This window comes from Pan troglodytes, chromosome 2, assembly GCF_028858775.2.
Source record: "Pan troglodytes isolate AG18354 chromosome 2, NHGRI_mPanTro3-v2.0_pri, whole genome shotgun sequence".
NCBI classification, from domain to species: Eukaryota; Metazoa; Chordata; class Mammalia; order Primates; family Hominidae; genus Pan; species Pan troglodytes.
Genome location: NC_086015.1, coordinates 68,415,375 through 68,430,983, shown reverse-complemented (window position 1 = coordinate 68,430,983; position 15,609 = coordinate 68,415,375). Strand labels below are relative to the sequence as shown.

Below are 15,609 nucleotides of genomic sequence, written 5' to 3'. Positions count from 1 at the left end.
GGGAGGGCAGATGATACTCTTTGAATAAAACTTATAATAGATTTGGCACAAGAGGGTACTGGAGATGGGCCCAAATGTCTCAAATTTGCTGAACTGTTTTTGCAGACAGCTGGGAATTTACCAGCATTTTCCTTTTTTTTTTTTTTTTTTTTTAAAAACCAGAATATTTTGGATTTTGTAGACATGCCCTGGAATGCCCCATCTCAGGGAAGGCTAGAGGAATGTCTCAGTGCAAGTGTGGTGTCTGCTTCTACTGATGTTTATGGCAGAGCTGAAAATTGTCTTTAAAATTAACAATAGATGTGCATAAATCTTCCTCAGTTACCTAGCAACTGATACAAGACAACGCTGAGGTTCACAGGGCTGGGTGGAGGTAAACCTGTTTTAGGAAATACCTGGGAGCATTTTAGTAATGCCTGGAGATTGCTTGGAGGGAAAGGAAAACAAATTAACATGACTAATTAAATGTTTGAATTCCTTTGTTTTTTGTTTTTGGTCCTGGGTTTTTTTGTTTGTTTGTTTTTTGTTTTTGTAAAAATCAAATCAAATAACAAAAAGGTTTCCTAAATCTCTGAGGTTTCTAGCAACAACGAGGGTTTTACAAAGACTAGCTAATTTCTGAGGCCCCTTTCAAGGCTAAAATTTTTAGCCACCTATTAGCCGTATTGCCTCATGAGTAAAATGAGAGGTTAAACTAGGGGAATTGTAGTTTCATCCACATTTCTAGGGTGTATGGTGCAATAGGGCTTTTAGACCAGTTTTGTTGAATCAGACACCAAAGTCATGAATCTGGAATCAAAGTGAATTTTTAAAAAAAAAAAGATGTTGAAATAATGAAGCAAAGAGACATGGGACTTAAGGAATATATACACACACACATACACACACATACATTTATTCTCCGTGTGTATGCATGTATGTACTTTTATTTATAAAAATCAGTTTATACATTAGGGTCTAGGTTACAGATTCAATGCTACATGGGCCAGCAGGTGACACAGCTACGTCCCTTGCCCAGGAACCACGGTGAGCCAGAGAATGGTGGCCTAGGGCTTCCAGATCTGTTGATTTTTCAAATAGCCAGAAATCCAGAATTTGCGTAGAATCTCCTGTTGTTAAAATATTGGCAACTAATTTGAAGTGTTTTTAAGAAGCACTGTGTGGGCTAAACAAAGTGAATCTGCCTTAAAGCAAAAGTTCCAAATGTGTAAGTATCTTTTTACATATTATATGGTTAATTAAGACTCGCTTTATTTGACAGGGTGAAGATAAGCTTGTGCAGGCCACTGGCTAACACAGTTCATCCCATGCCTCCTACATACCAAGCACTGTGCCAGGCACTTTTCACGTCTGGCATCCTCAGAATCCTCCAAAAGGTGGGTGATATGGTTTCACTGTGTCCCCACCCAAATCTCATCTTGAATTGTAGCTCCCATAATCCCCACATGTTATGGGAGGGACTTGGTGGGAGATAATCGAATCATGGGGGCAGTTTCTCACATATTATTCTCATGACAGTGAATAAGTCTCATGAGATCTGATGTTTTTATAAGGGGTTTCTGCTGTGGCTTGGCTCTCATTGTCTCTTGCCAACATCACGTACAAAGTGCCTTTGGCCTTTCTGCCATGATTGTGAGGCCTCCGCAGATATGTGGAACTGTGAGTCCATTAAACCTCTTTTTCTTCCCAGTCTCAGGTATCTCTTTATCAGCAGCTTGAAAATGGACTAATACAGTGGGTGTTATTTATCACAAGAGTTTGGTCTCTACTATAAAGATGAGGATGCTGAGGCAGGGATGCTAAAATTTTTGGCCACATATTAGCTGTATTGACTATGTAGCCAATATGTAATACGTAGCCAAAAATTTCAGCATGCAGGGGCATGCTGAAGATCAGGTGGCTCCTGAGTCCTAGACCCTCCATTTCAAGTCCCTTCTCTCTGACTCTAACTCTCCAGCTGCCTGCTCTTAGAACTCTGACTTACCTGAAACATTTCTCTGAAGATGTGTTAGGAAGCTGTCTTAGTTTGCTAGGGCTGTCATAACCAAGTACCACAGACTGGGTGGTTTAAAAAACAGACATTTATTTTCTCCTAATTCTGCAGGCTGGAAGTCCAAGATCAAGGCTGGTTTCTTCTGAGGCCTCTCCCCCTGGCTTGCAGTTGACTGTCTTCTCCCTGTGTCTTCATATGGTCTTCCCTGTGTGTGTGTGTGTGTGTGTGTGTGTATTTGTGTGTCTGTGTTCTGATCTTTTCTTATAAGGACACCAGCTATATTAGGTAAGGAGCCACCTGAATGACCTATGTTTATCTTACTTACCCCTTTAAAGATTCTATTTCCAGATACAGTCACATTCTGAGATATCAGGGATTAGGACTTGAACATATGAATTTGCGGGGGGAGGGGTGGGGGGTGGCATAATTCAACCTGAAACAGAAGCCATCAAATTTTTTCCCTCATTTCTTTCCCTTGAATATTATTATTGGAAGGACAGAGAGAGATTTTCTGAGCCCAAGGAATTGGAGCACCTAAGGGGAGGTGCTTATCTCCTGACCCCCACCCCCCTAGGTGACCTGGCTGGCTGCAGCTCAGCCCCAGAAGAAGTGGTATATTCGCACACTGGAGCCACAGTTAACCAGTTCCCAAACCACAGCTTCAATATTTTAGAATGCATAAAACATGAGATCACATTTAGCAATGGCACTGTTTTATTTGGCATCGCTGGGTATATCCGCGTGTGTCTTCATCTAAAATAATACTGATGCAGATGAGAAGCATCATTTATCATGTCAAAAATTAGAAACAACCTCAATGTCCAACAATGGGGTTTAATAGGATAGAATTTTATGCAGCCTTTGGAAACTGCTGTGGAAAAGTATTTGTGGTGTGAGAAAATAATCATGACAGATGAAGTGGGGGGAAAAAGCAGGTTGCAAAGAAATAGGTATAGTTGGATCCCAATTTTTTGAAAAAGGTTTATTACATGTACATATTTATATGTATATATGTGTGTATATATGTGTTCATCTGGAAGGCTATACTCCAAAATATTTAAAATTGTTTTCTTGCAGTGATGGAATTATGTGTACTTTAAGGTTTTTTTTCTGTTTTTCTAAGTGTGTGTCCCATATTTTCTAAAATAGACATATTACTTTTGCAATTCAGGGAAAACCTTAAAGATAAAAATCTTGATATCCACTCGGTTTATAGAAAGTTTCCTCTAACTTAGCCTTTTTCATAAGGAGCTGCCTCACAGCTTTCCACATATGGCTGCATTTACAAAAATGTAATTTTCTCACCATTTTCCAGATACAGCTCTCAGCCACAATTACCTGGATTGTAGAATAATTTTTGTGACTGGTCTGAGAACCTCTTCTCTATTTTTGTTTTTCCACCTGGCACTATTTTCTCATTAAAGGAGTTTTAGTAGTGAATGCAGAGAAAGCGTGGAGCCCCAAAGCCCTGGAAAAAAAAAAGCCCTTAAAATAAATAAATCAGTGGACTAGTTTAATGTGTCTAAAATATCATCCAAGGAGACCCAAAAAGAAGCAGGATGTAACTTCACAGTGACTTTGTTCCTTCTATTTCTCTTTACTTATTTGAGAGATCCTTTAAGCACACTTCCCTTTTAACAGAATGTGCTTTGGCTAAATACTCCTATGATGTTATGCTTTTACAAAGGAGAGGTTCGTGGAGGATAATGCTGTCAGGCTTGGAAGCAGCAGTAGAGATCACGTTGCCCAGCTCTTGGCATCATTGGTTCCCAAAGCTCTGAATCCCCTGGAGAGCTTTTGTAAAAGGTCAGTGCTCCACAACATGACAGAAATAGAAGGGGCCTGGGGCTGTGGGTTGTGAAAGCTGTGATTCTTTTGATGCTCAGCCAGGTTGAGGAACCCACTTCCCTACAGCTCCTGCATTCCCTCCTCAATGTCACAATAGGTGATTACCTGAACACTTGCAGAGATGGAAAATTCTCTTCCTCAAGAGCTAGGCTTTTCCATTCTTGGACTGCTGTGCCTATTGTAATTCTTTTTTTTTTTCATATACTCTAGATTCCTCCAATTCAGGGAGCAAAAAATGGAGACATTTTGTTAGTGTAACCCAAATAAATCCCAAGGCCCCATGTAGTCCAATCTCTGCGTAGAGCCACATCTTCCAAAGCGAAAATAATTACAATGGAAACTTTACCTGCAATACCCAGAGAATGTTATAAGGGGCCCAACTGATAACCCATGGTAGCATTTCTCAAAATCCTTTTCTCTTTCTTTCTTGATTTTCTCAGTTATACCAAAGCTTCTCATTCACCACCCCAAACCCAAACATCTCCAAGAGCAGCCCACTTGCCTTTTCAGGCTCTCAGTCTTTGACCTCTGTTCTCTCTCAGCAATACAGTATTTAGGTTGATTTTGCCTCTCTGACTGCCTTCATCCCTCTCTCTGCCTTGCCCATTACCCAGACTTTTCACAACAAAGGAGAGCCCATGAAATGTCTAATAAACAAAAATCTTTCCTCCTTTCTTCCGTACTGCCTGGGCCTGTTTCTTTTTGCCCAACATCCTGATTTTGCATTTTTTTAAGCCAGAAACTGGGGAAAGGAGAAGCAGATATCAAAGACAAAATTCCCTTTATTGAAAATGACAGGAAAGGGTTAAAATTGGGCACTGTTGCACATTAATAAGCCTTGTGTTCATCACAATAATGACTTCCGCATCTGCCATTGCAAGACCACAGACCCCTACATGGTTTACAGATTTGTTCCTCATTCTTCTTGCCATCTCCCCACCCCTAACATGTGTCATAGGTGTTCACAAACAAATCCCATCAACTACCAACTCAGGTATGTACTTTTTTTCCCCATGCCCTACTCTAGTTCCCTCCCTCTGATAATGTCTATGGCTAAGTTCTTCCCTGATTACCATGTTGGGGGATATTAAACAATACTGCTTCATGCACGAGTGACTTATAGTGAATTATGCCATCACACTTAGAATTTTAGTCTCTTCATGAGCTAAACCTGATGACTTAATTTCTCTGTGTGTCAGCTTCCTCATCTGTAAATGGGCAACCATAAAAATCTTACTCAAGGTGTTGTGAGAATTAAATTAACTTGAGTAAAGTGCTTAGCACTGCAAAATGTTGGCTCTCTACATATACCAACATTTCCATTCTTCTTTTTACCATTCTTTTTTGGAGGGGACAGGAAGAAGAGAAAGGTGAGTCTGCTAGGAAGTGAAGAGGACCTGGTGAAGACTTAGAGCAGGAGCCGGCAAACTATGCTAGACCAAATTGGACCTACCGCCTGCTTTTGTAAACAAAGCTTTATTGAAACCCTGTCACTCTCCTTCATCTATGGCACTTTTGTACTACAATTGTGGAGTTGAGTTGTTGCGATAAAGACTGTATGATCCACAAAGCCTTAAATAGTTCCTATCCGAACCTGTACAGAAAAATTTGCCAACTCCTGATTTAGAATATAAAAACAGAATCACTTTTTCATACACTTTGCCATTGATGAGATGAATGTCATATGAGGCTTTCTCTTTCAAGTGAAGTGGTTAACTATTGTCTGAGTTTCTGCATCTGAGTCAACCCTTACCGACAGCAAGAGTTAACATCCCTGAGGCCTAATCCAAAATAAGGTTATGTTCTTTAGAAGCCTGGCCAGTTCTCCTAGGAATACAAGGAATGCAGTGTGAGATAGTATTGCAGTTCTGATAAGGCCACTGGGACAGGGATGCCCAAGGGCTCATGCATGTCCGCGCTTCTCCTCTTCTTAGGCGCAAAGCTAGATGATGCTTTCCGGTTCTCTTGCAGTAAAGGAGGCCATGTCTCAAGCTTGTGCCAATGAAATTTGGGGAAAATACGTCTACCAGTCCTCACTGACTCTTTACCTTCTCTTTTCTTGTCTGCAGGTCACATTCAGACAATCCGGTGGAGCACTCTGAAATTTAGAGGAAGTGGTCAAATAGAATTTTCTGGAATTATGGAAATCTTCTATTTTGTGCATCTAGTATAGTAGAATCTAGTCACATGTGGCTTTTGAGAACTGGAAATATGGCTAATGCAACAGAGTAAGTGAATTTTTACTTTTGATTCATTTAAATATAAATGGTCACATATGACATCACTGCCATATTGGACATTGCAGTTCTGGAAGATGGCAGATGCAGCCCTCAGAAGATTTATCAGCCTGAATGTCTGGGCGGAGCAGAGCACTACCTTCCCACTCACTCTTCCCCTCCTCTCGCCCCCTCCCCTGCCTCACTTGCATCAGACTATGATGTGAGCAAAAGCATGAAACAGCTCTTTTGATAGGCCTGTGAGACTTGCTGTTCGTTGGAGTAGCTAGGCTGCTCTGACTCATACAGACCCAAATCCTGGCAACCACTTTTATGAAGAAATGACAATTCAGTCTACTACTTGTCCATTTTACATGCCCAAGGAATGTGAGGGGCCTCTGCTTGGATCTAGTTTTCAACCTAGTCTATGGCATTGATTATCCTTTTAAAAGACAAAAGAGGTGACTTCACGGGCACTTAACATCTTGGCCATACTGACCCCAGTTGCACGCTACGTAGGAAGTTTTAGTCCATTTAAACTGAAGTTCCAATTTTTTTTTTAACAACTATTTAAAAATTGTACATGTCCCATACATGACAGAGAAAGGGTTGTCTGGTTGGATGATTTTTGGCTTGCAAAAAGAGAACACAAAAGAAAAGCATACGTTTTAATACTCAAGAGACCAAATTCTCTGCTGAAGAGGAAATGAACTACATATCCAGAAGGGTCCTACCAAGAGGCCAAACAGACTGTGTTCTCTTGGGGGAGTTCTCAGTGGTGATGAGAACACCACTTTTTTTTTTTTTTTTTAGTCATTTCCAAGGTGAGATATTGACTTGCTGCTGGAACAGGACAACTGGTCTCTCTTTCATTGCTAGCAGCAGAGTTAGGGTCTTGCAAGTTTCAGGCAGCAGCAGAGAAAGGGTCTTGCAAGTTTCAGTCCAAAGCAAGAAGAGCTAGGATTGCACCAGCTGTCTCACCTACTCTGTGCTTACCTGTTTCTGGATGAAGCACGGTGACATCTGTTTTATTGTAAAGAGAACCAACTTTGGAATCAAGTGGAACCTGTATTAAAATCCTGAATCTGTCACTAGCTTGGACAAGTCACTTCACTTCTCTGAACCTTGTTTTATTCCAGTGAGGAATAATAGTAAGCCAGTCCCACAGAGCTGTAGCAAGGTTAAAATGAATGGTTGTCTGTAGAAGCATTTAAAATAGGGCTTCATACAGAGCCAGTACCTGGGGAGACTGAGGGTTTGAGCCACATAGTTCCACTCTGGCGAATCACAGAGGGGCTGTAGGATGATCCTTTAAGGGGGATGTGTTATGGGTTAATTGGAACAGTGCTTCTTAAACTCCAGTGTGCATTCATATTGCTTAGGGGTTTTGTTTAAATGTAGATTCTGAGTTACTAGGATTATGCAATTTGAATGAGCTTGCAGATAATTTCATGGCTGCTGGTCTCTGACACCACCTTTGAGAAGCAAAGAATTAAAGGTCTTGTCCTGATCTGTCTCCTTCTCGTGTTATCTGTGCAAAAGAGATATACTGTCTACTTTGCATAGTGAGATGGCAGGTACAAAAGTAGGATGAGGATAATGTAGCATGAGCACAGAGAAGGAAAACCAAGGAGGATGAGTAAAGAAATCATGGGAAAAGAGATGGATTCAAGGCTTTCAATCCTGACTAGACTTTAAATTCACCTGGAGAGCTTTAAAAAAACTAGCCATTGTCTGGTCCCAGGAATACTGATTTAATTGATTAGGATGGGACCAGACATGACATATTAAAGAAAATAACTCCCCAGATTATTCTAGTGTGTAGCCAGGGTTAAGAACTGCTGGGCTAGACAAATGAGACAACTTTCCCAGATGGAAAGAATCAGGAAGGGGCCTTATCAAGATATTATGTCAGGTTTGGTTTTCAGGGGGCTGATAGGAAAGAAAAAGAAATGCTTCATGGAAATTGCAGGTAAGACAGGCCAATTGGTTGAAACCTTGACAAATCAGACCATTTGATCAAATTGTTCCCAAAACATGAAAACTCTGTCTCAACCGAAATAATCACTTAGCTCTGGGACTTTAAAGCAACCTGTTTGTCTGTTGGGAAGCTAGGGTAAATGTGAGAAGTGAAATCCATGCCATTTTTTGGAACTGGAGACTTTTTAATAGTTTCATTAACATTGTCAGTTTGGTTGTCCTCTGTGATCAGAAGCTGTCGAATGATGTTCATTTGAGTATAGAAGCCAGCCTTTTCTGTAGCATTAACCAGGCCTCAGTCCAGTGGATCTCTACAGGGTGCCACGAGCCCAGCACAAGTGCTCCAACACATTGTGACCAATGAGCATAATTAATTTGTTGTAATTGACTTTACACTCTTGAAGCCCAGGTGTAGACTTCCTTCTTGTTACCAGAAGCCAGCTCAGACATGGCCCTTTGCCAGCCTCAACACAAAGCTCAGCTCTCTTCCAGGATTCCCTAAGATCTAGGCACGTCAAGCATCTGAAAATAATATGGTTTTACAGAAGATTCCTTACATCCTGCGGTGGGGCCAGCTCAGGCACTGAACAACATTTTGTTTGAGCAATCCCCATTGGACACATCTTTCCCCCAAATTCCTGTCTGCACAGCCAATAAGGTGATTCTCCTCTGTCACCCTCCTTAGCCCTTGCCCATTCTTTTATTCCTTTACGAGACAGCTGGGTTTAGCCCTGTCCTAAGTGCTCCACACTCGGCTGCCTGCACCCAGGCATAGCAAACACAAAGCCCTTCGGAACCCCAGGCCCACCCTCTTCAGATACATGTTATAAACTGTTACTGTTGATGAGGTCATTCCAGTGGGTGTCAAGCTGGGCACAGCTTCTGGTAAGAAGAAGAAAGCATAGCAGATTCACATCTCAGCCAAAGAACCTGGCCGTGAAAAGCCTTTGCCTAAAAGGTCAGGCAGTCCACAGTTCTGCCACACAACTGCAGCCTGGAATCACATGGGGAGTTCTTAAAATGCTGATGGCTGGGCTGTACCCCTGAAATTCTGATTTAATTGGCCTGGGGTGTGGCCTGGGCATTAGAGTTTTCTTAAAGTTCCCAAGTCATTCCTGCCATGCAGCCAAATTTGAGAGACGTTTTCTAAAGAGGCTTAGCGATAAAGGCCAAGTGAAAAGGACAACCAGTCCTACGTTATAGTTGCAATTGCTTTGTCTTCATTACTGACCTGTTTGGTCTTGTTTTGAGTCTTTTAATCCCTTCAATTGAACTCTCCAAAATTCTACTATTGGCCAGTATCGCACAGAAAGTTTGGGAACCACTCAGTAATTCTGAATCTCAGTGAGACAGAGGCCATTAAATGTCTCTCTCTCTCTCTCTCTGTGTGTGTGTGTGTGTGTGTGTGTGTGTGTCTGTGTGTGTGTGTGTCTCAGAGAGAGAGAGAATTTATTTTTGAGTTAGAATTGAGGAGAAAAATGAGCTCTGTGTGGCAAACCAATAACCTTGGTTTCTTGATGACGCTCAAGCATAGACTAGCGAAATAGGGGAAATAGTGTGCATGGAAACTGCCTCTCCTCCCCTTTTCATGGTTTCTATTCAATTAATGGAAGCTATGACAAACTCAGTCAATGCAGAACAATGATACAAAGGCTGGAGGAGAGCTCAGGGAAAGGAGCAGCTTTGCCAGGTGAGCTGGAGAGAGTGGTTGGGGATTATGGGGAAACAAATGCAGTCAAGGGGAAAACAGCAAGAGAAAGTCCACCCACCTCCCCCAAAATATGCTGTTACCTCAGACCTATGCTGGTCCTTCAAATGCATTTTTGTGTGAAGGGGCACTGGGTGCACCCAGAAGGTGCACAGCAGGGCAGTCTTGTGTGTGTTTGCATGTGTGTCTGTGTGTGAGAGAGAGAACATCTTAACAGAAAGCTATCCCCAAAGACGGGAAGGGATCATGAAAACTTGGGACAACAAACCTAGGCTTCATTCCTCCTGAAACCCCCTTCTCTTACCAGCATACGTGTCGGGGAAGTCACACAACTTCAGCGAGTGTTTGTTTCCTTTTCTGACCTCACTGTGAGTCTTGGAGTCCCAATATAATACTTTTGAATGTATTCTGCAAACAGTGGACTGGGACACAAGTGAAAGGGATTATCAAAAAGTCAACTTTGCATATTTGTGCTTGTTTAGGAGTATTGGGAAAACAGGGAGCACAGTACTCAAAAGTCCTCAAATCCCTGGTTAAAGGGAGTGATAGAAGAGCTGCACCAAAAATATACTTTTTTTTATTATTACAAAAGACACATATGTTCATGGGGAAAACAACTCCAGAAAATTGTGAAGAAATAAAATTTGAAATTTTTTCTTTCTAAAGAAAACTAGTATTTGTTGTACACGATAATTATGAATATTTGAAACCCATTTATATTTCCAGTTTCAAAGTGTTTCTTAGTTCAAAACAATACTTGCTTCCTGTAGAAATTAAGAATATATAGATAAGAAAAAGTAACAAAAGCCCCCTATATTTTATCATCTATAGATAACTCTTAGTCTTCAAGAACTTCAAAAAGTCAAGTAATTATTTTATATTTTCACTTTTAATTGTTATAAAAGGAAAACACATTCTGTTTTAAAAAATTAGATAAGCAAAAGAGAAACTATTAAATCACTTGAAATTCAATCCCTAAAACAATCCTAACCAGTAACATTTTTTGTTATAGTCGCTGGACTTCTTTTTTCCAAATATGTGTGTATCTTTGAAAGTATAAGAGGTACCCCAAATCTTTTGCAAATGTAAATTCATATTGTTATTTTGTAGGCTGGTTTTAAAAAATTTTCTCATATCCTACATCATTTTTAACATCTGGGCAGAATGCCATTGGAAGGATGTACCATTATTTATTTTTACTTAATGGATCCTTTAATGTTAGGTATTTACATGTGATTTTTCTTTTCGTCTTAGAAACAACACTGTCGTGACTGTCCCTCAAACTACAGTTTTCCTTTTTCTTTGTAATTTGCTTTTCAGGATAAGCTGAGCCCATGGCACCACACAATTCCAAGGCTTTTCAAAGAGAAATATATATGCTGTTTAGTGTAGTACTTTATATCTTTTCAGATATTTTTGCTTTAAGTATATTAGGATATACTTATACATTTAAGATTATTTAAATCCTGTGAAACAGCCCACCTGCACTGCTCTCTTTATTCCAGTTATCTCCTGATTTAATTCTTTCTGAGGACATATGTCTGATTCATGCCTAGACAAGAAAATGTATAGACTACAGAAAAGTGCTCATTGGGAAGGAGGAGGAAAGCCCCTCTATAAACCCACCACTAAGAAAAAAACCATCTTTCCAGTCATCCTGAACTCCCCCATCACCATGGCTTTAAATACTCTTTTTAAAATTACCATTTGTAGACTTCTGACTCAGAGGACGCTTTGATAGAGCTGCTAAGTGTTGGCTACTATTCAGGGAGATTTTACCCCTTTTGCCACATTCAGAGTTGTTTCTGGTAGGTCACAGAAATAAGTGTGCACATGTGTGAAGCTGCTCTGAGCTACTGTGTTCCTTCCTAGTTTAGAAAGTACTTTTTGGACACATTGCTGAGGTTTCCTGCAGGTATGTGAGCACAGTGGGCCAGAAGCTTTGCCTGGCTTAAAAGTCACAGATTTATACAAAAAAAAAAAAAAAAAAAAAAAAAAATAGAAAAGCCAAACTACACAAGACAGGAACCTATATATAGGTCAAAAGAAGGGGAGACACAGAGCTTCTCGCTGCAGCTGATCCAGATTTGATGTAAGAAGACCTCAGGCAACAAGGGCACAATTCTCAATTTAGATAAATACTTTTACATTTCTGGTTATGAAATGAACAGAGGTTCATTATAGGAAACAGATTTAGGAGGCAGAAAGGAAACAAAACCTTATAATTTCACGATCAATACATTTTAACGTGTTGTGTATTTCTTTCCAGTTTCTTGATGCATATTTTAGGAGCAATTACAGGCAGACAGTCTATTCGGGTTTTGTTTTTCCACCTGACATTATAGCAAAGGCGTCTTCCCGTGTTGACAATTATGTATGAGGATCTCTTCAAGTTCCTTTAGTAACTGTATTGCCTTGAGAGATGAAGAAAAAGCATACATCAAAGATGTCTATGAACAGCAAATGCAGTGATAAAGCAAAAGAAAACTGTCTACTATTCACTTGCAGCTGACAGCAAGAATGTTTTTTTCCTTCCTGGGTTACTAAACTTTGTCTTTCTAAGCAAGATAAAGTGGTTGTTCAATAGATAAGGAAGATACTACCTCTCATACATGAACCTCAGGGGTAAATAAGCCCATAGAATACTGGTTCAAACTCAGAGGAAATAGAGCAGTGGGGACTGGGCTTAGGAGGGGGTTCTTTTTATGGCAAGCATCAGGAGAAACCCTTGGAGCACTGTTTGTGGGTTGGGATTGGGCCACATGCACCTGGCTTATTCATACAACATTTAAAGTCCACTCACATCTTCTTGGCATCTCCTCTTTGACCACACAATAAAAGTTAAAGGCCAGAAACACTCCACACATGCTCCCAATGATGTTGTTATCATTGCACCCTCCACCAGCCACATCTGAGGCAAGACACCTGCTCCTAGCTCTTGTAGCTCCTTTGAGGGAATTTGAATAAGGCAACACTTCCTCAAGATATTCACCCTCCATCTGTTGGAAACTTGTAATGCACTAATTTTGTTACTGACCTTTTCTAAAAATTTTCATAATTAAAATACTAATAGGTGATATCCACAATCACAATATGAGCACTTCCCTAACCTCCTGGCGTTTTCCTCTGGATACAAGGCCACGTGCAGTACAGAGCTGGGTGTGTGGTGCCCTGCTGAGAAAGCCAGGTGAGCATCCAGCCCTGGTACTGACTATAATCTGGGGCTGTGATTGCTAACATCCCCTGCCCCTCCCCCTGCCTAATCTACTGCCTTAGATTTAGTTATTTAACAAATGTTTGTTGAGCATCTGAAATGAGCCAGATGCTGTGCTAAGCCTGGGCTAATGAAGAGATAGAAAAGCCGGGGCATTTACCCTCTGGGGGTATATCATCTAATGGTGATAGTTGGTGGTGAGTAACTTAGATAAAGCAATATAAGGAAGTCTATCCTTAATGTCCCTGAGTTTTGGAACATTTTTACCAGGGCCAGGATTAAGATAAGGTGAGTGAGGCAGGGTTATATAAGCATGGGGTAGAATCCTGTCTTTGTTTAAAATGATATTCTGTTCATCATGGAGTTTTTTTGCTGTTAACTTTGATTCTTTAGAATATTGAATAAAAACATGGTTTATCTTGGTTACTGAGTTTCTTAGCATCCCAGTACATTTTACTCCTAAAGTAAAGGCCTTCTTTGCCTCACCCTAATTCCGGCCCAGAAACCAAACCAAACTTTACTGTCTAGGCATGAGGACAATCAGCTGACACTGATACACTGGGTGTGTCTGAGTTGTGGCCCCCTATTCTTTTGAATTTGGGGTGTAGGTGGTTTGGCCTTGCCACTCATTTGCTGTGCCACTCCAGGCAAACACCTTTTCTTCATCAAAGTTCAGTGTCTCATCTGAAAAACACTAAGTTTGGACAGTTATCTTTTTTGACAATGGGAAGAATGTCCTCTTTCAAGAAATATTTATAGAGAACCTACTAGAGGCAAGCATTGTTACAGGCTCTAGGGCAACTGAGACCAAGAAGACAATGTCCTTTCTGTTGTGCAACTTGAGTTTGGGTGAGGACAAATAAATAAGCAAACAAGATCACTTCAATGTATGCTACACATCATATTAGTGTGTGCGAGATCATATTAGTACGAGAGATGTTACAGCGGGGGCGAGGAAAGTTCTCTCAGGGAAGGTGGTATTTGAGTAGAAACATCAATGATAAGCGGGCATGTGGCCTGAACCTCTCAGACTTACTACGTTTGACAGCTAATCTTTATTTTTATTTATTTTATAAGGACAGGGTCTTGCTCTAACACCCAGGCTGGAGTGCAGTGGGGCCATCATAGCTTACTGTAACTTCAAACTCCTGAGCTTCAGCGATCTTCCTGCCTCAGCTTACCAAGCAGCTAGGACTACAAGTGCACACCATCATGACTGGCTAATTTTTTACTTTTTATAGAGATGGGTGTAGTCAGATTGCCCAAGCTGGTCTGGAGCTCCTGGCCTCAAGAGATTGTCCTGCCTCCCCCTCTGAAAGTGTTGGGATTACGGGCGTGAGCCATGCCAGGCCATGACAGCTAATCTTTAATGAGCCTGAGTTTGTGCCTGTTATAATAACTAAACATGCCCCAACTCAGCTCTCAACAATGGTGTGAGATAAGGACTCTTGTTACATCATTTTAAAAAATTATTATCGATAAGGAGACAGAGGCACAAAGAGGTTAATTTGGGGAGATCACCAACTAGTAAGTGATGGAAAAGGTAATGGGAAAAAAGGCACTAAAGGCGCAATGGCTTCAAAGCTTGAATGCAATGAATCAACACTTACTTAATGAGCACCTACTATATTCCAGGCATTGTACAATTACATAGGGGCATAATTCCTCCTCCTCCTCCACTTCCTCTTCCTCTTCCTCTCCCAACACCTAATGAACACTAGATTCTAGGCATGGTACAAACTTTTAAAATAATCCATTTTCGGGGGTGAGAGGGCTGTTCTATAGCTTGATTGTGGTGGTGGTTACAGGTCTGTACGAATTTGTCGAAACTGGCAGAACTGTGCACTAAAAAAGGGTGAATTTACTGTATGTGGATTATACCTTAAACAAACTCAACCCTCATCCTTCCATCTCCACTCCCCTACCCCAGCTACAGCGGCAGGGGGGTGTGAAACGGTCCCTGCCCCTAGGCTGGGGACAAGGGTGAGGGACGAGCCTTCGGGGGCGGGACCAGGTAAGCGCCGGGAGTTGTGCCCAGTGGGCCTAGAAGCCAGGGAAAGGGAGAAAGTGGCCCCAGCCGGGTGCGGGGGAGGGATGGGAAGAGCCGGTGGACCGCGGGGCGAACCCGGGAGGGCGGGGGGATGCCGGGAGAGAGGGAGGGACCTGCGGGCGTGGAGGGAGAGGCAGAGGGAAGGGAGGAGGGGTAGGCGTGCGCTCCGGAGCGAGCCGGGGGCTGCAAGGCGGAGACAGCCAGGCCAGCGGCCGCCGAGGGTGCCCGCCCAGGCTACCCGCCCTCCCGGCCGCGGCGCGGACGGACCGACGGACGGCGCTGCGAGCAGGAGGCGTCCGGCCATGTTCAGCCGGAGCTCCCGGAAAAGACTCTCCAGCCGCTCGGTGAGTGTCCCCCGCTCGAGCGGGGCCGATCGCCGGGCACCTCCAGCCGGCCGCGAGCGCCCGCGCGCAGCCCCACTGCGCCCCGCGGCTGCGCACCTGTGGCCCCAGGTAAGCCGGCCCCGCGGGCGGGGCGCGTCCAGGGCGCGAGAGAGCGCTCCAAGGCGCGGGAGGGGTTAAGTTCCGACCCCCCGGCTGGGCGACAGTGAGACCCGAACCGTGGCCCTCAGGGTCACAGTCTGGGGGATCCCTGGAAAGC

The 15,609-nt window shown here is 42.4% G+C and overlaps 1 protein-coding gene and 2 long non-coding RNA genes across 4 annotated transcripts in view; 2 read left to right on the top strand and 1 right to left on the bottom strand.

The window, feature by feature from the left end:
• The first annotated feature begins 1,270 nt into the window (after positions 1–1,270).
• On the top strand, positions 1,271–7,148 carry LOC134809568 (uncharacterized). The gene is made up of 2 exons (XR_010155631.1): positions 1,271–1,376; positions 5,911–7,148. It is a non-coding gene; the product is annotated as an uncharacterized LOC134809568 (long non-coding RNA).
• On the bottom strand, positions 4,606–15,364 carry LOC129143499 (uncharacterized). Its single transcript, XR_008546993.1, has 4 exons — positions 15,277–15,364; positions 11,986–12,159; positions 10,050–10,167; positions 4,606–5,939 (listed from the first exon to the last, which is right to left on the bottom strand). It is a non-coding gene; the product is annotated as an uncharacterized LOC129143499 (long non-coding RNA).
• The window catches only part of PRICKLE2 (prickle planar cell polarity protein 2), a 351,644-nt gene continuing 351,202 nt past the window's right edge, over positions 15,168–15,609 (top strand). Inside the window, exon 1 of one of the 2 annotated variants that reach the window (XM_009445784.5) lies at positions 15,168–15,353. In XM_009445784.5, the coding sequence (XP_009444059.1) occupies positions 15,312–15,353 (42 nt within the window). In that variant the 5' untranslated portion in view covers positions 15,168–15,311. Of the gene's footprint in view, positions 15,462–15,609 lie in introns of both variants that reach the window. The other variant, XM_009445783.4, reaches the window with a different exon arrangement.